General features: G+C 37.3%; 1 protein-coding gene across 3 annotated transcripts; it reads right to left on the bottom strand.

Annotated features, from left to right (window-relative positions):
• Positions 1-2206: 2206 nt before the first annotated feature.
• MORF4L1 (mortality factor 4 like 1) lies at positions 2207-24294 on the bottom strand. Of its 3 annotated transcripts, XM_007167510.2 has the most exons (13): positions 24152-24294; positions 19683-19729; positions 17900-17967; positions 14856-14972; positions 13238-13324; positions 12348-12428; positions 9405-9430; positions 8834-8922; positions 7716-7817; positions 6456-6544; positions 4738-4910; positions 4372-4456; positions 2207-2959 (listed from the first exon to the last, which is right to left on the bottom strand). In XM_007167510.2, the coding sequence occupies exons 1-13, from the start codon at positions 24189-24191 to the stop codon at positions 2875-2877; spliced, it is 1089 nt and encodes a 362-aa protein (XP_007167572.1). In that variant the 5' UTR covers positions 24192-24294; the 3' UTR covers positions 2207-2874. The 3 variants fall into 3 exon arrangements, with proteins under 3 accessions (XP_007167572.1, XP_007167573.1, XP_057397998.1); XM_007167511.3 differs by lacking the exon at positions 14856-14972 and having other exon boundaries at positions 24152-24292; XM_057542015.1 differs by lacking the exons at positions 14856-14972; positions 17900-17967; positions 19683-19729 and having other exon boundaries at positions 24152-24170.
• Positions 24295-24593: the final 299 nt, after the last annotated feature.

The raw sequence follows: 24593 nt of genomic DNA, 5'->3' as shown, positions 1-24593 counted from the left end.
TCTGGACATTCCAGCCTGCACTACAAATGGAGAGGAGCAGGGGTCAGGAGCAGGGAACACGGTGAACTTCAGACCCACCTGAACTCTACAGGTGGGTCTGAGAGAGGGCCAGAGCCAGCTGGAATAACGACCTTCTTGCCATTTTAGACAAATCAAGACAAATGTGAAAGAAGCTACCTTGTGTCATGTGGAAGTGAGTGAGGGGTGAGGGAGGCACAACTTTCCTTCCCCAAACTGCGTATGAGGGTCAACCAGTTGGCAACACCTATTACTATCCTATGGATAAAGATAGCAAACTGGAGAAAGAAGCTTCTCCTTTAAGTCATATTTAAGGAGTTTTTTTTAAAGCTCTGTTTAAGAAATCTACATAATTATCTGTGTATATATCTGTCCCCTCTCACTTATTCTTAGGGTTTGCCACAGAGGAATAAGGGAGGGACGGAGGCTCTCAATATTCTTAACTGCAAACAAGCCATTCAAAACCCTTTCTTGAGTTCAATCAGTTAGCTTAATATTTGGCTCCTAGATCAGTTTGATCCTGACCTGGTTTATCTTTCTCAAAGGTGACAGTGCCCTAATTTCCAGACAGAAAATACTGTTAACCCCTCTCCTTCTCTTCCCCTGCCCCCAATAAATTACTATACAGTGAATCTCTAGTCTAGTTTTTCTCAAATAGGATCTTGCACTGAGATTGTTAAAAATGCAATTACATTCTTACTTTCAAATGATTCAGAGAAATAAGTGTGTGGAGAGAGAGCACGTGTGTACACAAATATGGCAAAAATATTAACAAAAGATAAATCTTATAGGTGAAGAGTATACAACTAAGTATTCATCCTACTACTCTTGCAACTTTTCTGTGGGATTGAATTTGAAATAAAAAGTTGAGAAAATTTTTAAATAAATAAAATCGGCAGTTTTATGAACCCCATGTTGAGCCTGCTGACCCAGCATCTCTGGGGGGCAGGGCCGAGAATCTCACCATTCCCGTGGACAATGCAGTCTCAAATGGTTAAAAGAAAATACGAGGTTAGAGAGCAAGCAACAGTTAGAAAGCTCACATCATACAGAGGGGTTCTGGACTCCCACACACATCACTAACCCACTCGAGTTCTCCACTGGGAGAAAACCTAGAACTAGCGGAGGTGCCAACCCTCTAAGCTCTCCTGACCCACCAGGAGTGGCGCTGAGGGTGGCCACAGTGGGGCCAGACACAGGACCTGCCCCCATAATGCTCTACGTATTTGGGGTGGGGCTAGGAACCTCGAGGCATCTGTGTGACAGCAGTGCTTCCAGGTCAACAAGGTGGCCTTGTTAGCAAGTGGGGGAACCTCTGGAATTCAGCCTCCAGTCTCAGCCTGTTCTTCCTTTGAGCTAAGTCACATCTGCTGAGCCAGCTTCTTGCCAAACCACAAAAGGGGAGGAAAGAAGATTCCAGAGCTGACTGATTCTGTCTCTCGACAACTAGTGTAAACAGAGAGCTATTCTGTTTGATCACAATGTCAACTCATCTGTAAAAAGCACATAACAATTGTCTGAGATGTTGTGTCAACCTCTCAACAAACCTTCCTATCTCAGATGAAGAGACTGAGGCTCAGACAGTGAAGTGACAGTCACGGCCAGGGGAGGACAGAGCCAAATCTGAGCCCAGCTTTTGGTCAGTCAATTTCATGGTTTATAACCATTCACAAGAATATATGGACTGTATGGGAGAACAAAGAAGAAACCACAGGGGGTACACACTCCTAGAAGCAGAGATGAGATGCCTTTTAACTTCAAGAACTTCCACAGAACAAAGGTGAGGGATAACACATGTCAAAACCTCTCAAGGAGGCCTATATTTAAACTGGGGGAAGGAGCTCAAATTATAGGCATTGTGAATAATGTTGGTAAACACCTCAAAGTAAACAATCAGCAGAAAGGTAGCTGTCACACAGGTAAAAACTCCCTCAGTGCTCAAAATTAATAATAATAGTCTATGAAAAGCAGAGAAATAGTCACGTGAACCTCTAACTTTTTAGCCAAAACTCAAGACAGCAAACTACCAAAGCTGCTGTGGATTAAAGGTAGATAATGAAGCCAAGCTTCTCATTCCATAAAAGGCCAAACAAGAAAATCACCCACCTGAAAAATCACTGTCTAAATACAAGAAGGAATACACAATATACAAAGGTTTTGTGAGGCATCCACACAAGCACACTGCTCCTTGAAATTTAAAGAAAAAATTTATTGAAGATCTGAAAAACAATTTCTAAAAGATTGACTTTTCCAGAAAACTGTAGCTACACAATGCATTGCGTCTATCATGTTAAAACGTGCATTAGACACAAATACAAAAACCATGAAACAAGCCACCATTCTTTGACAATCTGAGCAAAGATAAAATGCCTAAGGAACAACATGGATGACTTGCAAAGGATGGGCTCTTTACTGTAAGCACCATAAAAAAAAGGGGGGAGCACAAATGGACGAGTGTGTTCAGTTATACACACTGAATTGAACCTTTGGCACTAGGAATCAGAGCATTTTGTCATATAGCATTAACACATATTATAAAAGTGCGTAGTGTCAAAGGAATAGAACCACCAGCATTCAAAAGCAGCTTTGTCAACTAAGCAATAAAACACTCTACAGTACGTCTCTCTGTTGTCCATCATTGAATACACTGGTAGCAACTTTGAAATGAAAAAAAAAAAAAAAAAGAAAAGAAAAAAGGAGCTGTAACCCCTTTTATTTTCTGTTTAAAATCAAACAGAAAACAAACATCACTTCTGTTATACACTAACATTTCCAAAGTACATCATTTGTACAAGAGAAGGACTAAGAAACAAAAATGTGTTTACAGAGATCCAAACAAGAGTGAGTATAAGCGCCTCACACAGCTTTCCGATGGTACTCAGGAGGAGCCACTTCATAATCGCTGGCACTAAACAAAGTTGCAGAGTTCTTTGCCAGGTATCTAAAAATGAAATATTCATTACAAGCATGAAAAAGAATCATATTTTGATACTAGTCTCTTCTCAATTATATACAGAAGCCACACAAAGCACTTTAAAATATACTAAAATAATCACAACCTCACAGTAAAACTAGGTAATTATAACTCAGGTAAATAGGGTTATATACCAGACAACAACACAAAAAAGGATGAAAGTCCAGAGTTACTCCCCTTATTTCAAATAAGCGAAGAACAGGAGTAACCAGAATACCAACCTGAGCACTTGGACTACCTTTAAGAAACAGGTGTTGTTAGCCTAAAAGAATAACATCTAGGTGTTTTCTTTAGCTCTCTGAAATCCATCATATTAAATATAGATTCAGAAATTGACCAGTAATTCTCAAGTTTAAACTTGGAATTAACAACATAAAAATCAAAGGGACCTGAAATGTCAAGTAGTAGAGCACTTTCATTTCATAAAGAAGTGGGGGTAGAGATAGGATGTTAATTCATCATTGGTAAAGCAAAGACTATAAAACTGATTAGATTCCCAGGTTCACGTTGGTTTTAAAATTATTATAAAATACACGGTGCCATTTTAAGAAAATTCAAACACAGAACTATATAAAGTAGCAAAGGAAAACTCCTCCTCTCCCAAAACTATGCTCAAGAAACAACTCACTGTTAAGTATGATCCTTATTTTTCCAAATCTATTCCAAAGATTGAAAGTGTTTCTACAAACGAGAGGAATCATACCATACTCTACTGCAATTTATTTTTTTCAAACTGACACAACATAGACATCTTTCTTGATTCGTATATTTAGACCTACCTCATCTATTAATAACAGTTTAAAATTCTTCACCATTTTTTTTAATGCAATAAACATGCTTGGAAATCTTTGTGCATTCAAGTATTTCTACAGGATAAGTTCCCAGAAGCGTAACTGTCTGGTCAAAGGGTAAAAGCACATTAAAAAATTTTATATGCATTGCCAAAATGCCCTCCAAAAAGCTGTAAAAACCAGGATTGCCCTTTCCTCCATTTCTCCAAAAATATAAGCCAATCAACAAGAGGTATTTTAATTATGTTAAAACATATTTTAATGACCTTTTTACTGACATTTCTGTGAATATCCAATGTCTACTTTTCACTGGTTTGTTCATCTTTTTCATATTAAGAACTCTGGTGTTAAAGATATCAGCCCTTTAACATGTATGTGTAACATATATTCCCTTCATCTTTAAGAGCTTACATTTGCACTTAAATTGTTCCATTAACAATGTATCTACTCTTGTACCAATACCACACATTGTTCTGTTTACTTTAGTTTTATAATAATATCTATACAGTGTCAATCTATCACAGAGTAATTTTCAGTACACTAGACTAATTCATGTTTTTAACTTCAAGCATTAATTTTTAGACTTACTTTAGGAAATCATGAAGATAATTCAGTAATAAAGCAAGGCTCTTCTCATCCAGAGGTGTATAGGCCAACATTGCTCCAATACGTACTATTTAAACAAAAGAATTTAGTCAAAGTTACATCCAAGGTAGCACTATAAGCATGTATTTTAATTACATGAGCAAACGCAACAATCACTGATTCCTTTAAAGTATATGATTTTAGAAACTGACTTTGGATTTTACTATATTAAATAAAGGTTCAAATTGGAATTAAATCATTATTTTTGAATGTTATTTTATGTTACCCCTTGATATAAATTAGGAAAGACAAAAACATTAAAGGCTCAAAGGAAAAAAAGTAAAATTGTTTTCTAAATGGCAGTATTACCAAATAATCTCAGTAGATGTGGCGCTCCATACACCTGGGACATGGGCGCATCCGGGTGATCTGCGAGGATTTCAGCATACTGTGGTCTCTCAAATTTGTAGAGCAGCTGAGTGCCCAACATTACATTGAAGTATTCCTTGATCCCTGCCACAACTTCATTAACAGCATACTCCCTGATAAATGAATAAAAATATTTACCTTCAAAGCAGGTCACTGAAAGGAATTGAGAGATGAAGATTAAGTCAACCAACATAAGGGTAACAAATTAAAAGGTTAAATTAATGACCCTGAGCCTCTACTGAACAGATTTTTAAAACAGAGATTTAGTAAGAAGGCAAGAAATCAATTCCCAAAACAGACCAGTGGTGAGCAAACTATAGCCCTCAGGCTAGGGATGGTTTTCACATCTTCGGATAGTTGTATTTTAAATGGTTATATAGGTACTTACATATGGCTTCGATTTTACCTGCAACATTTACTTATCTGGCCCTTTAAGAAAATGTTTACCAAACTACAGTGAGGTTATCACCTCACACCAGTCAGAATGGGCATCATCAGAAAATCTACAAACAACAAATGCTGGAGAGGGTGTGGAGAAAAGGGAACCCTCTTGCACTGTTGGTGGGAATGTAAATTGATACAGCCACTATGGAGAAAAGTATGGTATGGAGGTTCCTTAAAAAACTAAACTAAAAATAGAACTACCATATGATCCAGCAATCCCACTACTGGGCATATACCCAGAGAAAACCATAATTCAAAGACACATGGACCCCAATGTTCATTGCAGCACTATTTACAATAGCCAGGTCATGGAAGCAACCTAAATGCCCCATCGACAGACAAATGCATAGAGAACGTGGTATATATATACAATGGAATACTACTCAGCCATAAAAAGGAACGACATTGGGTCATTTGTAGAGACGTGGATGGATCTAGAGGCTGTCATACAGAGTGAAGTCAGTCAGAGAGAGAAAACAAATGTTATATATTAACGCATATATGTGGAACCTAGAAAGATGGTACAGATGAACCAGTTTGCAGGGCGGAAACAGAGACACATACGTAGAGAACAAACGTATGGATACCAAGGTGGGGGGAAGTGGCAGGGGTGGGATGAATTGGGAGATTGCAATTGACATATATACACTAGTATGTATAAAATAGATAACTAGTAAGAACCTGCTGTATAAAAAATAAGATTCAAAAAAGAAAAAAAAAAATTTGCCAGCCAAACCCCCTAAAACAATGAAATTCTATTTTACTAGTTTCTGATGGTATTTTTTTTTAAATTTATTTATTCTATTTTTTATTTTTGGCTGCGTCGTGTCTTCGTTGCTGCGTGCAGGCTTTCTCTAGTTGAGGCGAGCGGGGCCTACCCTTCGTTGTGGTGTGCGGGCTTCTCACTGCAGTGGCTTCTCTTGTTGCGCAGCACAGGGCTCTAGGCACGCAGGCTTCAGTAGTTGTGGCTCTCGGGCTCTAGAGCGCAGGCTCAGTAGTTGTGGTGCACGGGCTTAGTTGCTCCGTGGCACGTGGGATCTTCGCAGACCAGGGATCAAACCCGTGTCCCCTGCATTGGCAGGCGTATTCTTAACCACTGCGCCACCAGGGAAGCCCCTGATGGTATTGTTTTAAAGTACACGTTTCAGATAATTTATTTAGAAGTAATGTTTGAAATGTCTTTGGGTATACTTCAAAGATATGTATATTCTTACTTATTATCTGTGTTTCCTCGAGATTTCTTGTAATTTGCATAATCCTCTAGAATGGAATCCACATTCTTCTTGGCAGGAAGATAAAAGAGCTATGAAAACAAAAATACACTTGAATACTAATATCCTCTTTTTCAAAGGAAAAGTATACTAGAAAAGCTTTAACGCAATAAAAGATGACCTAATAGTATTACAAAATAGAAAAGGGCACTGTTCAGCACTTAAAGCATGGCTAATGTGACTAACTAAAAATTTAATTTTATTTAATTTCAATAGTCAAAAGTGGCTAGTGGTTGCCATACTGGACAGCACAGCTCTGAAGACTCTATCTGTTGGACACATTACACTATTACTATATATGGCATACACTTGCACATAAATTTACCTCTGTGATATTATCAAGTCATCATGTGTTGTATAGTATTATGTGCCAGACCCTGTCTGAAGCACTTACCTGAATATTCTCTTCATCCTCACATCAATACTATGAGGTTGGGACCCATTATTCCACTAAATGTAAACACTGAAACACAAAAAGGCTGGGTAACTTGCCCCAACTCAGTAAGTGGTAGAACTAAGCTAAACCTAGCAGTTAAGGTCCAGAGGCAAATCAAGAATCAAACGAAGTCCACATACTGTATAGTATATGACTGATGTCTATGAAGTTTCATAATCCTCACACAGTCCCCACTTCTCCCCTACCCCTGCTTGTGCTATTTTAGAAATTGGTTCTTTTGTCCTGTAGAGTGCCTCATTCTGGACTTTGATGACTACCCTTGTGATGTTACATACATACCTCATAATGTCCCTATCTCCTGTACACAAGTAATTAGACCTAGGATCTTGTCAGATTCACGTTCTTTTTAGAGGTCACAAATACCTTGCAGGCAGTATTGTGTGCTTCCTATTACATTCCATTAGCAGCCACATATGAGACAATATCCCATTTTCAATGATAGTAAGACAGGAAATACATGCTTGCTTTTATGGATTTTCAGAATAATGTGTTCCTGCCCTAGCAACCGCCAACAATGAGTTATCTTGACCTTTAAAAAAATTCATTATAAACTCATGGACTTTTATATATGTACTTCGTTTTATTCCTAAGTCCTTTCTGATGATCAAATTATTCAGTCCCTGAATTAAAATACTCATCAGTCATACTTTCAATATTCAAGTCTACAACCTTTTCTTTAGAAAAAATTTTTTTACACTAGCAAGAACATATCATATAGATTACAATCTGTGTAGCTTTCAAGTTACCTGTTTTTGCCGGGTAATTAAGTCCCAGTCATCAACAAGCCATGGTTTTAGTTCTTCAGGAATCTTTACTTTAACTTCAACTCTGTTCATGAATGTTTCCTCCTAAACAGAAAAAAAGCAAGAGTATTAAACATCTGTCCTTTCTTGCTGCGTAACAGCTCCAAAAGTGTTTTCTAAAGGCTTTTCTGAACCTTTAGAGCCTCTGGGTATAAATTAATGATTTACTCAAATGGACTGCTGGAATTGTCATTTCAAAACTGATAAATGGAAAGATCATATAGCTAACTCCTGGGAAAAAAGAATCTTATCTTGATAGTCCATTCAATGTCTTTTCATGTGAAAGCAAATATTCTTTAGCAAATTTCCTTTTCCTCTATAAATGACCACTCCAACTTAATGCATTTTAACTTAGTATTTTCAAATTTATTGATTTTGAATAGTCATACCTCCAAAGACTAGCCCAAACACGACTATCTTAAAGTTTAATACAGAAAATTAAATGTACTATCTTCTAATTTGTCTTCAATAACTGCCTAAAAATACCTAATTTTTAGAACATACCACTGTTTTAACCTCAGCTTCAGAAATGTAAACGACATTGGTTAAAATTTTAAAACCCTTATTTTCAAATTCATAACTTTGGAAATTAGAAATATAATAAATTAGAAATAAGACATTTTATTCACTTATGTAAGAATCCTAAACTATTGTACCCACACATACATGTGGAACTGATAGGCTTTCTTGGCATTTTTTGTGGGTTTACTAAATCATCTTGGGACACACTAAACCATTTAATGTGACCTAGCTAAGTCTATTCAGTCTAATACCAAAGAAATATTTAGTGTTGTACATGAACACAGAGCTTTACAATGAACATCTGATGATGAGCTGGGGGTAAAATCTAGCAGGAACATATCTAGTGCTACAAGTGAAATAAAGATGTATACAAATATATCCTTTTTATCCAAAAAAGGGGAGCATTTTCACTTCAGTAGTTAACCATGTTAGCAATGCTTTTGAGACACTCAAAGTTCTATGACTTTTACTGTGTTGTAAAATGACAAGATTAAAAATTCTAACATGCTATATATTCATAAACTTAAGGAAAAACTCACATTTTCAACAGTAGGATCTACGCGGGCCCTTTTCTTGCGAGGAGGCTGAGGTGTCTCACTCGTACTGCCACCATCTCCATTTCCAGGTGCTGTAAAAATGTGGGGGTCAGGAAGGGGTATTTTTAGCTTAATAAATGAGAAACTCTGTTAAGGAAACTAGTTTCATGACATACCCTCTTTTGACTTTTCCATTACACTGATTTTACTTAAATCTACATTAAAGAATCATATTCCTACCAAAAATATAACTTTTATAAACAGCTCTACCAAACATCTAGTACAAAGCGACATTTAGTAATATTACCATCTTACATTTATTTTTAAAATGTTATTGTCTCAGGATCAGTCATTAAGTAACATGAAAATAATAAACGCTTACAGGCTTCTCCATGGTAGAAAGAGTATGAGTTCTCTACTACTATGTACCTAACTCTAACATTGCTGTGATTCATATTTGAGACCATCAACATAAGCTTACTCTAAAACGTTGTAACTTTAAAAATTTAACAGTGAATTCAAAATGCAAATGTTATAAAAGGCAAAATAATTTAAACAAAGTTAATATTCTTACTTTTCTGTTTGTTCTTTTTTGTTTTCCTGAAAGGAGGGAAGAAAAAGAAAAAAGACAAATAATTATTGCTAGTAAAACTGCCTCTGTTTAAATTCCTACCAGGTTAAGTTCATAGAGAAATACTGCCTTGTTTGCTAAGATCAGGCCGCGATCTTATTTCGTACATATTCTCATTCACTACTCAGACACAAGGACTTTTACTGATAGTTGGCTAAATCCACATACTAGAAAACCAAACCAAAACCACATCAGGAGACTTCCTTCCAGGGTTATATTATTCGTTTGTAAGTTTATATAGCATGTTAAGTGATAAAAATACACCTTGTGAGAATATTATTAGTTCCACAAACACAAAAAAAAGCTCCAAAGGTTAAAACATTTTCTCCCAATTACTTTAGTACCAACATAATTTGATTTTAGATTTGTATGTTTCAGACCAATCCATTACTCCACTCACACTGGTCCAAATTCTTTCACTTTATTTCGTCTCTGAACTATATTCCCTCCACTACAACACCACACACTCTGTTCTCCCATTCGTAGAACAAAGCTAATGTCTTGGTTATCATCTCTAATAGCAACTTAACTCATGTTCATTTATATACACACTAACAAAGAGTAAATTACTAACTTCGATTTTATACATAATTATTTCTGGAATACAAGGAAAACAGTTTACAAAGCCCATGATTATAACAGATTATGCCTGGAGGGACCATAACAGAACACCTGAATATTTTTACTTTTTAATACAAATGTTAACTACCTGTATTCATTTAATTTAGAGCTTGGGGTTCATCTGATGACTCAAAATTAACTTATGTTGGTTATAAACATAAAAATCTGGCCATCTGAAATTACAGGTTTTTCCCTCCTTCTCTAAGGTTAACTTCTGTAACACTAATATTTGTTGGACAGTATTGCTGAGTCAGATTAAACCATGAACTTTTACATGTCAAGAACATGGGCGGACCAAGAGAAGCCAAAAGCCCTTACACTCCTTTCTTACCCAGTCTATACCAAAGAATTAAAGAAAAAATACTGACAACTGATCTCAACTCTAAAGATCTATAAACTACACTTCAATGAATACCAGTGGTAAAGACTCTTGTTTCAACCTTCTTGCTTGTATTAATTAAACATGCAAGCTACTTTCTCCAAGTACGCAACGGATTTCATACAATAAATAAACTGCTGGTGTTGTCTGACTTCCTATTTCTAAGCCTCAGGACTAAATGTTATAATCAAAATATGAACTGTTAGAGTCAATGTATTTGAAAGAATAACTGAAGCCCAAAGTCATTCTTGAGAAAAGTCATTCCACTAAATAACGAACAACCAAAGTATGCTTGGAAGCCAAAGCACTAACAAAATTCACGTATATTCACTATTAGTTTATAAAGAATAAATGTCCAACCTTAAGGACCTAGATGTCAACAAAGTAAAGGTAAATCTGGCTCTCATATTTTCCAACCAGATGCATACATGTTTATGTATATTCAGAGAAAGCTACAGAACAATTACCAAACACTAAAGATGGTGTAAGGTATAAAACTAAACATTAAATATTAAAAATTGTATCAAAACCTCAAATCAAAATGAAAGAAAAAAAATAAATCTCCAGGTTTAATTACTCAGTATTTTTATTTTAAAATAGATCTTCTATTCTACCAGGGCAAAGCAATACTTAAAATTACATGATGCCTTTCTAAGTACTCAGATTACAATCTTATCAAAGTGTCATGTTCCCATTAAAAGGAAGACTCCTTGAGAAAAAGAAAGACTCACCCAGAAAGACTCACCCAAAAAGGTTAAAACCCCAAACATTTCAAAATGCATCGTTACCTTCATTACTCATCACCTAATTTTTAGGTAGTAAAGTCAGACTAGTTAGGTCTAAAAGCAACAGAATATAATCTCAAGGAAAAACATACTTCTCTTAAATAAATCATATTTTACAGCACGTTACTTTTGATCCTTTGAAAAGAAGCACGTGACGGACCACTCATTAAACCTATCTGTTCTTAAAATATTCAAGTGGCAAGAAAAAATGATCTTTTAATAAAAATTATGATTCTTTATGTTCTTTTATTAAGCTACCATTCCCACGCTGGCTTTCAGGTACATAAACTTATTACACCAATGTGTGTATGCATATGACTTGCACACATAGGCTTATTACCAAGATGTTCTAAATCTTAAGAGTTAACAAGGAATGGTTTTTTCTTGGGGGTTGAGAGGAGGGGGGATGATTTGAAACCTTAACATCTCACACAGTTACCATGGGTTTCAAAAGGGGAATTAAAACTAATACACATATTTAGCACTACTGAAAAAGCCAATCTGTCCCCCAAATCTCAAAATTTGTGTCCTGATAATTCAACACTATACTTGTAAAAGAAAACACATTACATGTATACATATTTAATACAACTTAAAAGAAGCATTGTAAGGGACTTCCCTGGTGGTCCAGCTGTTAAAACTTCACACTTCCACTGCAGGGGGAGGTTTCATCCCTGGTTACAGAACTAAGATCCCACATGCCGCCTGGTGCGGTAAGTAAATAAATAAATAAATAATTTTTAAAAGAAGAAGGAGGGTTGTGAATGTACTTAATGTCACCCAATTGTACACTTAAAAGAGTTAAGTGGTAAATTTTCATGTTATGTATATTTTACTACATAAAGGAAATATCCCTTTACTAAATAAAGGAAAGGTGGGGGGAGAAAAACTGCTAAGGACTCAGTATGTAATTAAGGAAATCAGTATGTAATTAACAGGTATTTTCAGCAACCCAACACCAAGGGGGTTCTCATTGGCATTTTTCCAATCACAACAATGTTCCAGTTTTCATTTTCAATAAATCCTAACAGAAGACAATGTGTGTCAAGTTTGAGTTTCACAAACAGCATGTAAAATTAAAACAAAGACAGAGCTTCTTACACTTCAACATTTTTCTGTTGCAGACCAGAAGTCTTCTTTCCAGGGGCAGCCCCTCTCATCTTCCCCTCTGCATACTGCTCCCTTCAAAAATAATTTCAATAAAATCATCTTAAAATGAGTATTTATGTGGAAAAATAAATTAATCACTTGATTCCATTTTGAAATTTATATTCAAATTGAAGTCCTGAGCCTATACATATTGTGGTACAAAGTTTTTATTTAACAAGTTCAACAGAGAGATAATGTATTTACAAAAATCAATTCAAGAAAGGAAGAACAGTAAAAAGCCCTAAGATTAGACTCTTCTATACTTACGAAAATTAAAATAAATGTAGTAAAAAGTGACAATAGATTCTCATATAACTGAAAATTCCATTTGTTTTGAAATTCACCAATCCCAATGTTTTTTAATCTGATCCCATTTTATCATTTCCATTTTCTTAATATTTCAGTTTTGAAATTAAAACAAAACAATTACCCTACAGACCACACAGTCTTTCAGGGTTCCTTTTCTCAATGTGCTTTCAGAGGTGAATAACAATGGGGACTGCCCCCCCTTTCTTATTCCTCCCCCACCAAGTGTACCTTCCAAACAGCCCAGGAGATAAGACCGTAACAATGAGTTTGCAACTTCAGAAATTTCCAACAACATCCTGCTCTGTTTTCTACCTACCTCTAAGGACAGACTCCAGAAATGACATGTATGCTACTTCCTTTCCCCAGGAAAGGCTTTTCTGATCACTTGAAGTCAGAGTCATATCACAGCAGCTGACAGGTCCCAAGGATCATTTTAAAGGCAGGCAGCCAACATGATTTCCATTGTGGATTTCATTCCTAAAAATTAACTTACAGGCATTTCTCCTCATATTCATGTTGCAAAACAAACTTACTGATTGGCTTTTTGAAGTTCTCGTTGTTTCTGCAAATTGGTGTCCACGTATTTGAGTACTCTGCTTTCTGGAACCCATTCATCCCAACTGAAAAAGAGAAAAATTAAAATATCATTCAAAACTATTTCGTTATTACTCAGACTCTGTCCTCCAATTATGTTTTTTTAGAAATACAAGAGGCAAGACTTTGGACTTCTCTGGACTAATTTCACGAACTGGCATTACAAATTCATTCTCAACTAAAGTGAAAATCTGTTCTGTAAAAAGGCAGTAAAGGGACTTCTCTGGTGGTCCAGTAGTTAAGAACCCACCTTCCAATGGAGGGGATGCAGGTTCTATCCCTGGTCAGGGAACTAAGATCCCACATGCCACAAGGCAACTAAGTCTGCACACCAGAACCACTGAGCCGTGCGCCACAACTAGAGAGCCCACATGCTGCAACTACAGAGCCCACGCACCACAACTAGAGAAGCCTGCATGCCACAATGAAAGAGCCCATGTGCCGCAACTAAGACCCAGTGCAGCCAAAGAATAAATAAATGAAAGATTTTTTAAAAAAGGCAATAAACATATTCTCAGAAGCAACATTCCAAATCTAAACTGCGAGTCCAAAAACAGATGATTCAAATTGTTTTTTAAAATGGCATAAAAGCATGGCATTTAACATGAGCCCCTAAGCAACTATCCTTACAGAATAAAGGTACCTAAAAGAACTTTAATTCCAAAAAATAATGAGGCACAGGAATCCATAATAAGCTGACTTCTTAAAGAACTAAAACTAACTGGCTGGTTACCTGTGATACAGAATTACAGAACTCTCTGTGCCTTAGTTTCACCTGTAAAATGAGGATAATAGTACCTATCTCATAGGATTGTTATGAGAATTAAATAATACATATAAAACATTTGAGAGTTTGACAAAAAAAATAAACACTCAAGGTCTTCCAGAAACATTAGGAGGTCTACAATACGGAATACCATCTAGATCAGCTCAACTAAGACTGTAAATTGAAGTGTTACAATGGTTATCACTCACTCACAAACGAATACACCAACTTTTGAGGCAAAACCATTCTTGGTGTTCTAAACATCAAAAGATAGAACCAACCACTCTCTTAAAATATCTAGTTGCTAAGGCCTTCTGGCACTTAGAAAAGCTCCTTCAAAACAAGATCTTTTTCTAAAATTTTATTTTATTGATGTATAGTTGATTTACAATGTTGTGTTAATTTCTACTATACAGCAAAGTGATTCAATAATACGTATATTTACATTCCTTTCATATTCTTTTCCATTATAGTTTATCATAGGACACTGAATATAGTTCCCTGTGCTACAGTAGGACCTTATTGTTCAGATCAGGATTTCTGATGTGGCTTTTTTTCCAAAAGGGAAAACAAAGATAAGGTATTTCTTAGGGAAATGCTGAACTTTTTGTTCAAATTTTTTCCTCCTGCTGATGGAGCTCCTTTAGTGACACAAAGAGATGTATCCTCAGTCTTTTATTTAATAATTTCCCACCTTTGACCTCTTATGTAAGACAGCCAAAAGAAGAATAAAAAATAAAAAGCAACCCTCAACATGATCTCCTAGAGAAAACTTTAAAACATGCATTTACCTAGAGGTCAGGAGGGGGTGGTGTACTGAGGGAGCTCCTTCAGGAACAGGAAAAAGTGCTACAATATCCTCACGTGTCTTCAAAGTTTTTTCAGAGCGCCTGGGCCTCACAGCACTTCTGATACAGACAGCATAGTACAAAGTAATCTCAGTAACTAGGTGTAGAATTTAGCTTAAGCTTTAAGATTTATTTACAAATATAATACTTAAATGTCTGTGTCAACAAATTCCAATAAGGTTTTTGAAAATTTAGAAATATCTTACTATCTATTGTGCTTTTGAAAAGTATACATATTTACTGAAGTTTAAGAAAATTCCAGTTTGGAGATTGGGCTTTTGTTGTATGCTTTTCTGAAAGTACAGTATCCTATAAACTGTACTCAAAATGAGGATCTTATTCTTATATCTGTTCCAATTCTCTCTAAATTAAAGGGAGCTAGCAAATTTTTATTTACCACAAAGTTCCATTTTAGAACCTTGCAAATTCCTTCCCCTGATATAAAATGCATCTAAATAAGGACCTTGATCTAAAAACCAATTCTTGAGTTTCCGTCACATGTCAGGAGCTGAAAACCCTTGCTGAACCACAGGAAAATGAAATGACATCTTTTGCTCTGAAGAACACTATTACTAGGGTAGTAACTGAAGGCCAAATATCCAGAAATTTTTACATATAGCTCAAGCATAAAAGAATTTCAGAATTTTCTAAAGGTAGCTTGTCATTACTTCCCAAAGTCACAATGATCCATGGCACTACTTACACAGCACTAAATAAAAACACAACATACTTGCTGGGTATCTGAGCAACTCCTCCTCCTTTCTGTATGGATTTAAAGGCTTCTCTAAATACTTATTAAAGATAAGAAATTTCAAAATTCCGTATATTTATCTATACACCAGAACAACTACAAAAAACACATTCTTGTTAATATTCCTCAATACGTCTACAAAGATATAAAGATCTCCAATATTTAGTGCTATTTTTTCCTTAATTCTTTTTACACGGAGTAATATATAAAATGAGACAAACAAAAAACCAAAAAAACTATGTACCCTATCATTTATTTGTGTTACTAGATAACATAACAAAGGAAACAAAGGTTTATTTTCAAGCAATACTATCAGAAAATGCAAGCATTTTCTGTATTTCCACAATTTCTTATAAGCTACAAATGCCACTTAAAACCCAGTCTTCACACTGTACATACGTGCGTGTTATTTTATAGAAAATATTATACATGAAAGAATTAAGCACAAAAACGGTCTTCACTGCTATTAAGATGAAATCCTAAAACACTTAAAGTGTGCACAGGGATGGGGTCAGACCTATTCCATGAATTTGCTATTTGCTTTTCTTTAATTTCCTGGATAGACTTCCCATACATGATATGCATAAATAAGATATTCTATTTCCTATAGTGAACTGAGATTCTCTTTATATCTTGAAATACTCTCAACTTTACCTGATGTTAACAGAATATTGATATATAACATATTAAGTCTAATAAAAGGCTGACATACAGTTTTAAACACTTCATTTTTTTAACAGGGAAGAAAAAGCCATAAACTACACTGGGATCCAGAAGATAAACTCTCCTGGATATTAGACTCAATTTAGCATTAAACCTGAAATCCCATTTAAAATCATAGACGTTTACTTCTATTAAGACCAAAGGATTAAAAGCCCATAGGGTCACTCTGAGTTACTGTATTACCAACATATCATTATTATAAATATTTTAATTATCATTAACTGGGAAAAAATCATTTGTTGAATGCGCTTTTACACATTTTACATCTCCACCTTTCTACAATCATACTAATGGAAGAAAAAGTAAGGGTCTGGTATTTCTTCTTAGCTAAAACCATTTTGTGATAAAATTTTCTAATAAATAGAACTAACTGGGTTGGTCACCTGGCTATGGGACTGTATGGAAGAAGACCAAAGTCACAGGGTCAGTAAATGTCAAGGAGAAAAGCTCCTTCCAAAGCAAGAGTATTCATCAAATCAGATGGCAGTGCTCACTTGGAGAGCCAGCTACCAGAGTATGGCTAAGATGACACAAAGCTTTAAAATCTGCTAGAAAACAACTCCTCAAGAACTACACTTTCTGGCAGTACTATTTTTGAAGAACAAAACACCATTAGTAAAATTAAAATCCCCTCATAGTAAAAATTACAGACTATTCAATTACAAGCACCAAAAATGAATTAAATTATCAAATGTGATATTTATGGGCCCCAAGAAGAAAGACCCATCATTGACAAAGAGCTCCAATGGCTAAACATTCTAGAATGTGTTCAATCTATAACCACTGTCCACTCCCAGCAACATCAATATCACTTCTAAAAAAGAAAAAAAAGTTTAACTCTGGGGTGCAAAATTAGGTTCTGTAACTAAATTTCTGTACCTCTGTTAAGTCATATGCTAAAAAGTGAACCACATGAATTCACTTTGTTAGCATTTAATTATGCTTCCAAAGTTCAAAACATGAGCTGGTTAATACTTCCAAATCAGGCAATCTTTTTCTTTTCCCCCCCCTTTTCTAGGTAGAAAAAGCCAACTAGCTTTGAGTATAACTGCTTGAAATACCATATGTAGTCACTAAGTTTGTGTTAAGGCAAAAAACTCAAGCTGTCCTAAAATGTACCAAAACCAGAAAACAGTTGGGCTAATTATTATTAGACATTATACCGGAACACAGAAATACTCCAAATGTAAAATAAAATGGCTGTAGGGGACTTCCCTGGCGGTCCAGTGGTTAAGACTCCAAGCTTCCAGTGCAGGTGGCGTGGGTTTGATCCCTGGTCAGGGAACTAAGCTAAGATCCCACATGCTGCGCAGTGCAGCAAAAAAAAAAAAAAAGGCTGTATACCCTAATTTCTATTCTATTTTCATCACACTACAAATGGTTCACCTCTGCCTCAACATGTATTTACATTAAAACTGCAAGAATTAAGAAGCATATGCTTGTATCAGTCTACGACACAAAGCTACCTCGTTAATTATAAATAAAACATTGCTTTTAAAGATCTAATACTCACTTTTTATTCCAACCACTGTAATGTATAAAGTATTTCACTTGTTTATCCTTTATGGCAACCTTTACACACTGAAATAAAAAAGAAAAAGTTCACTTAGAAATACTGAAGGAAATAAAAAAGACTACCTGGATAATTTTCAAGTATCCAATCTTTCGAAGACAAACTCTACACTTAAACTCTCTGGTGGCCAAAATGAACATAATAAGATGCAACTCTTTAAAAGAAGATTATTTAAGCCTTCAGACTCCTTAGGTATTCAGAGTTATAAAACTGCCGAAGAGTCATAAAATTTGTTGGAGTCAGTCCAACAAATCTGAAGAACCATAAGCACAAAAGGTCCCCCTAAAACCTTAAATCAATGGGCTAGATAAGCTATCCAAGAACAGCTAACGAAAACTGTATTTGTGTTTTCTCAAAGTCCAACTAGCCAAAAGCTACATTTATTTCAAAAATAAATTCAGCTCAAGAATTAAACTCTTTTAAAAAAATTTAAAATAATTTTGAATAATTTGAATCATTAAAAAATTTCATTAGTTTACACAAGGCAATAGCTGTTCTGCTGCAGATTATCAGCAACTAGCAAGGTGAGAGATGAAAACCATCTTGTGTTCTTCTTAAAAGCAGCCAAACAAATTGGATTCAATCATTAGGGGAAGTCATTAACTATGAAAAAGTGAGGACTGTCTGGATTTAAGTTTTTATCAGATGCAAATCAAGAGAACCACAATAGTTTAAGCTATTTCAATCACCATTTAAAAACGTTCACTGGAGTGTTTCTGCTGCCAGAGCAGAAAAATCTGCCAGTCCAGTAGAGTTTGCCAGAAATTGATACAACAAAAATAACATTCAAGGATATAAATGATAAACAGGACTTAAAATATACTATAAGCTGCAGCAGTATTAAACCATTAAGATATACGTACACACACAAAAAGTTCTTGACCATCTCCATGAATCCAGTTGCAGCCATTTTAGAACTTTAAAAACATACATCCACTATGTATTCAAAGTAAGTAAAAAGTAGTGAAAATGGTTAGTCACACTGACACTTCACAGTCTTATTTTCAGAGACATAAACTATTTACCAAGAACATACGTAGAAATTACCTTTAACTAAATATTATACTGCTCAGCATACTGTTCATTTTTTTAAAAAACTACCACTGTAAAAGAAGTTGACACACCTTAAATATTTGTGCTAAAAAAGTTACCAGAAACAAAATACTAAGAACACCTTTGACTTCGTAATGCATTATCCCACTTATCTTTGGCTAAATGGAAAAATCAATTACCTGAGCACAACACTGATACAGAGAAAAGGGAAAGGGAACCCCCCCCCAATTCAAACTTTGCCAAACAATCCAACAAGTAAGTTAAATGTACTCATTTTAAATGCTAGTTTTTAACCTTTAACGTAACTACTCAGTGCTTACTCAGCACATTATATTTGCAAATAAGTTAACTTTGCCAGTATTTTCTCACAAGTCATTAACTACAAAATGCTATTTTGCTCCCATTAATAGTCAATTTTCTATCTTTCCCCTCAAATGCTCTTTCCAACTACTGGACCTTTAGCAGCTCAGTAAGATGAATGGCAAGATAGCAATGCTTTGTAAGACCTACTAAGAAAGCAGTAAGACACCCATAAAGAGAAGATGAGGAACTATGAATCTATGAAAATCTATGAAAAAGGTAGCTCTCACTAAAGCTACCAAACATTGAAAACTGATATTATCCAACCAGTAATTTCAGCCAACTTTTCAAGAGAAAACAAGTTTAATACCTTTGCTTCATAAAGAAGAGGCCCATGGAAGCACAGCACTCTCTCACCTGTAAAAGTAAAAAACACACACACACACAAAAAAAGTACTGGGTTAGTTGTGATTTCTCTTCATATATAAGAATATGCACATCTGGTTGTGATGGAGAGCCATCACACTTGTACCATAGTATTCCTCAAAAAAGTAGGCAAGTGGGTAAGGCAATGTATCCATCAACGCTTCAGATCAAACTTCAATACAACAAAAACACCTTAGCATCTGATGTAAACAAAAAGCAATCAGGATATCAATCTATTAAAATCATCAAATCATCTATCACCTGCTAAACAAATTAAATCTACTGTAGTTATCTACTGGCAGAATTGGTTTATTTTTCAATGTACTGATACATGTGGGATTTAAAGACATTTTAAGTTTAGGACCTTATGCTCTACCTATTCCTTCTCTGCTTCCAACTGTCTTAAACTGATTAAACTAAGAAAAACACTACATAAAAATTTCAATGTGCATCAGATACAGGTGTTTTTTTAAAAAAAGAGGTCCCACTATGTTCATGCCTTCAGTGTGTTCAATGATGTTCTGGGTGTTGGGCTGCTTCAATGGGAAAAAGAAAAAAAAAAAGAAAAAAACCCAGACAATTCTAACCTTTCGAACTTACTCTCTCTGTTGAATCTACCATTAAGACTTGCAAGACTAAATAAAATGTTAGGGACTGGAATAAGATCTGGAAGACACCCCTGCTCATCAGACAAATCAGGCAGGCAATTCCTGGCAGTACCTTAAAATATCATTTGATTGTAGAAAAAATAGACATCTCACATTATTTTCGGTCCACTTGGTTTCAACAGGCCCAGAGGTAACAAAAGGGCCAACACAGTCAGCTCTTTCCACTCTAAAACTAAATTAAAATAGCCTACTAGCTCATTTCTGAAGAGACTACAGGGCAGTATAGGTGACACTGACATGTAACCAAAGTTTTGCACAATTTACTGGATTTCCTATTTTAACTATCTTCATAAGCAGTAAGAAGAGTGACTGATGAGCTACTTGGGAAGGTCACAGGGAAGGGCCCATGTTGAGGAAAGCAACTGGTACCAAAGCATAGAAGAAACATGACAAATTCTGTGCAGTGGTCCACTCTGAGGAACCACTGCCTGAGGCTACTAGGCCTACGCAGAAAAAGTGGAGACTAGAAACAAGGAGACCAAAGACTTCTCCCAACTGTCAGGGATAAGAACAGAAATAGGTATGAATCAAAAGCAGTGAGGAGGACAGCTAAGCCAAAGTAGAAACACTTTAAACTGACTTCCAGCATGGTGGGAGCATTAATGAGAAAAGGAAATGGAGGGAGGGGTTTCTGATCAATTTTGGAATAAGTTACAGTGGCTACAGGACATCCAAACTGGAGCCATCTAGTAAGCAGTTGAGTACGTGTCTGGAACGCAAGAGAAAGCTAGGCTGGAGCCACTGCTGAATACTGTGGACAAGAATGAGACCATGGGGATATAGATAAGATATAGGGCCTAAACAGCAGCACCAAAGATCAGACCTGTGTACCTAAATTTAACTCTCCAGGTACTCTTTAAAGGCACCCTGAAAATGGCCTCACTCCCCTCTCCCTCCTTTTGGCTGCTGCCTCCAAAGACAACTGCACTGAGACTAAGACCCTTTGACCTCCATTCTAGCTACCTGGCCCTAATATCCTGTTGAAAAAATATACAGTAAGTTGAAGAGCATGACCCAGGATAACAAATGCCTATTTTTTTCATGGAAGTGGAAAGACTGTTAATTGGGGAAGGAGCAAACCACAGTCTCAGATATTTTTAAAAAATCTTTCTTCACTCTTAATCCTTTCTAGTATCAAACTACAAAGGTAATCTTGCCCAATGCTCTCAAATTCCAAGGGTGATGAGATTCCAATTCCCCATCCTCCCACTGGTTTGCTTACTGGGAACATTACTCAAATTCCAGCATCAGTCAGTCTCCTAACAAGCCAAGAGTCCTCCCCCTGACAATGGGCTAGTTGCCCAATAGCTTTCTTTACCTTATGCTTTAACATTTCAAGTGGAAGACCAAGTCGAGTGCAAAAACAGTCACTGTGCTTAAAAACTGCTTATAACATGTTGCACCATTATTAAATAAAAACTTTCAAGTTTAAAAGAACCATTTAGAAAAAATACTGTTTCTGATCATTCGTATTTCCACCATTACAGAAGCTCAATTCTTCTGCAGTGTTTTAATATAATTCTGTGAGTTCCAACAGAATATTCGTTTTTCCTTATAAAGTATTCTCTGAAAATGTCTTATAAATAATTATAATTTCTTAAAGATGGTTACAACTTTGACACAAGAGTAGAAAACATGTCTGGAAAGTGATGGTAATGTTAAGTGCAGAGACTCTTGGGTAGCTTTCAAAACCTTACAGATACACTGGTTCATACTCTTCTCTAATTCACCACTATAGCAGCACATGGATTCTCCTTCGCTGTCATCACTCTTACCATCCCTCTAGTTTAGAACTAAAGCACTTCCTCCAGAAAGCCAACCTTAACTGTCCCACACTTGGGTGATCTTCCTTTGATATCCTACAGTGGGGATTAATTTTTTGTGCCATGGACCCTTCACAGTCTGGTTAAGCCTTTGGGCCTATTCCCAGAATTTTTCTACAAACACGTAAAACAGTATAACAAAAGAAACCAACTATATTGAAATAGTTACCAAAACATTTAAAATATCACGTTCTATGGTTTTATATGAGCTCCTTAATGGATATAAACATTTAGCCACTAATCCAATAACTACCACAACTCTGAAATAATGACGAGCATACATTACATCTCAATGTATCTCCCACCACTGTAATGCTGGGACATGAAAACATACAGCTAATACTATTGTGGTTTTTTGTTTCTTTGTTTGCTTTGCTTGTTTTGTGGGGGAGGAATTCTAACATTCACAACTGAAAAATACTAAATTTTAGTTAGACAACAGAAACCAAAACTTTTTCCCGTCCAAGTTCACGGATCTTCTGAATTATAAACACTGACCCTAGATTAAGAATCCCTGCTCCAAAATATCTGGTTTAAAAAAAAAAAAGGCAATCCATAGAAGGTAGTCACACAGCTTCTCAGCGTGAGAGAAAGCAGGTATTAAGAGTCAGTTATAGCAGAAACAGGCTTGGAAACGTCTTAAACATTCCATAGTTACAATATACTTGGGTTTTGTGTAAATGACTAACGCACATTAAAGTTTGAAAATCGCTACAACAATTTTTTGCAGACGTCTCGACATCTACGGTAACTAACACATCCATAATAATGAAAGGGAATTTCAAAGTGTTCTTGCTTGCCTCACAGAATTTTACTTCCATTTTAGTTTACTCCTAAACCTCCACTTTAATATAAATTATTAGATACGTTAATTGTGAAAATTAAAGAGCTGTCTTCCACTGGAAATCAGGTTCTACCGTCGGCCAAGACATGTCGATCAAACACAATAAAAACTCAACTTTCAAATCAGTTAATCAAATACTGCTGCAATTACTAAAACAACTGCTGTACTTAAAAGATAACAACAAGGCAATGGGATTTATAAGTGGAAACATAATACCGCGCTCAGGTAGCTTTTATTTATTGTTTTACAAGCAACCGCACAGCAAGAGCGCAGTCACATCCCCATAGGATCTCGGCACTCGGCTTTTCGGTAAGCAAAGAGACGCCTGCCGGCAACACAAAGCCGACCCAGACGCTCGCGCTTTTTCTCTCCAGTTCCCACCCACCTCCCTGGGGTAAGCGTCGGGGAACCGGTTCCCGCGCGGCAGCGGGCGAAGAACGGGGCGCTGTATCTGCCCTAAAGCGGCGTCGGCGGCCGGGAGCCGGGGACCCAGGCGCCGGCGGCCATGATGGCGCGGCCATCTTGCAGCAGCCATTTTACAACGCAGTTCTCCCGCCCCGAGACGCGAAGCCCACCCCCCCACCCCCAGCCGCAGCCCGGCGGCTCCACCGAGCGCGACCACCTACGGGCTCGAGGCCGCCCCAGAGCGCCAGGCGTTGGCCGCCCACGCGGCCGGGGTGCTCCGCGCCGGCGCCCGAAACCTCCGCCGCTGCCTCCCCTCCCCCACGCCACATCACTTCCCCTAACGGCCGCCATGGCGCGCCCGTCGCCTCCCTACAATAGGCTACTTTCTCCGCGCCCTCTTCCTCGGAACAAACACTGCACTAAAGCTTTGCCACGCGGCAACGGCTCCCTCTGCCACTCTAACGCCTGCCTAACGCTTTCGCTTCACAAGGTATTTTCTCCTCATGACGCACCGAAATAACCCGCCGCAATGCGCTTTCCCCGCACAAAGCCCTGTCCGCCGCCTCCTCCGGGCGCAGCCCTTGCCACCCCCGGCCCCCAAACCTCAACCACCCCGAGCCCGCCTCCCTCTCCTGCGCCGATAGATGCCTTTTCCCCAGGAACTCAAACTCACCCTCCTGGAATTTAGGCTTTGGGTCCTGCTTCGGCGCCATTTATAAGTAATTCGCCGCCGCCGCCGCCTCCTCCTTCTCCCACCACCCCCGACTACCGCCCCCTACTCTCTACCCCACCCAACTGCGCGTCAGACGCGCCGTCAGCCACCGCCAACTCTACATCCTGGGCCCGATTTGCCAGCTGCCACAGACCTCACAGCATCGCGACCCGCGCAGCCGCCGCTCCAGCCAACGGCTGCCCTCCGCGCACGCGCCCCTGCACCCGCCCCCGCCCCCGGGGCACGCCGGGATTGGTAGTTCCCGGGCGCTTAAGGCGCCGCGGTGTGGGGGAGGGGCGGCGGCCTCTTCCCATCCCCCACCCCGGGACCGCCTCGGGTTTTTAAAGCCTGGATTTGAGTTTGCTTGTTTGTTGGAGCGAGGGCAAGGGAAGGCAGTGCCTCA

Source organism: Balaenoptera acutorostrata, chromosome 3 (genome assembly GCF_949987535.1).
Source record: "Balaenoptera acutorostrata chromosome 3, mBalAcu1.1, whole genome shotgun sequence".
NCBI lineage: Eukaryota > Metazoa > Chordata > Mammalia > Artiodactyla > Balaenopteridae > Balaenoptera > Balaenoptera acutorostrata.
This window is presented reverse-complemented; position numbering and strand designations above follow the sequence as displayed.

Coding starts and splice junctions, on each gene's coding strand:
- MORF4L1 (XM_007167510.2), bottom strand. CDS start 24,191: ATGGCGCCGAAGCAGGACCCAAAGCCTAAATTCCAGGAGG. Junction 8,923..9,404: donor AAAAAAGAACAAACAGAAAA/GTAAGAATATTA, acceptor ACATTTTTACAG/CACCTGGAAATGGAGATGGT. Junction 7,818..8,833: donor TAGATCCTACTGTTGAAAAT/GTGAGTTTTTCC, acceptor TTTTCTGTTTAG/GAGGAAACATTCATGAACAG.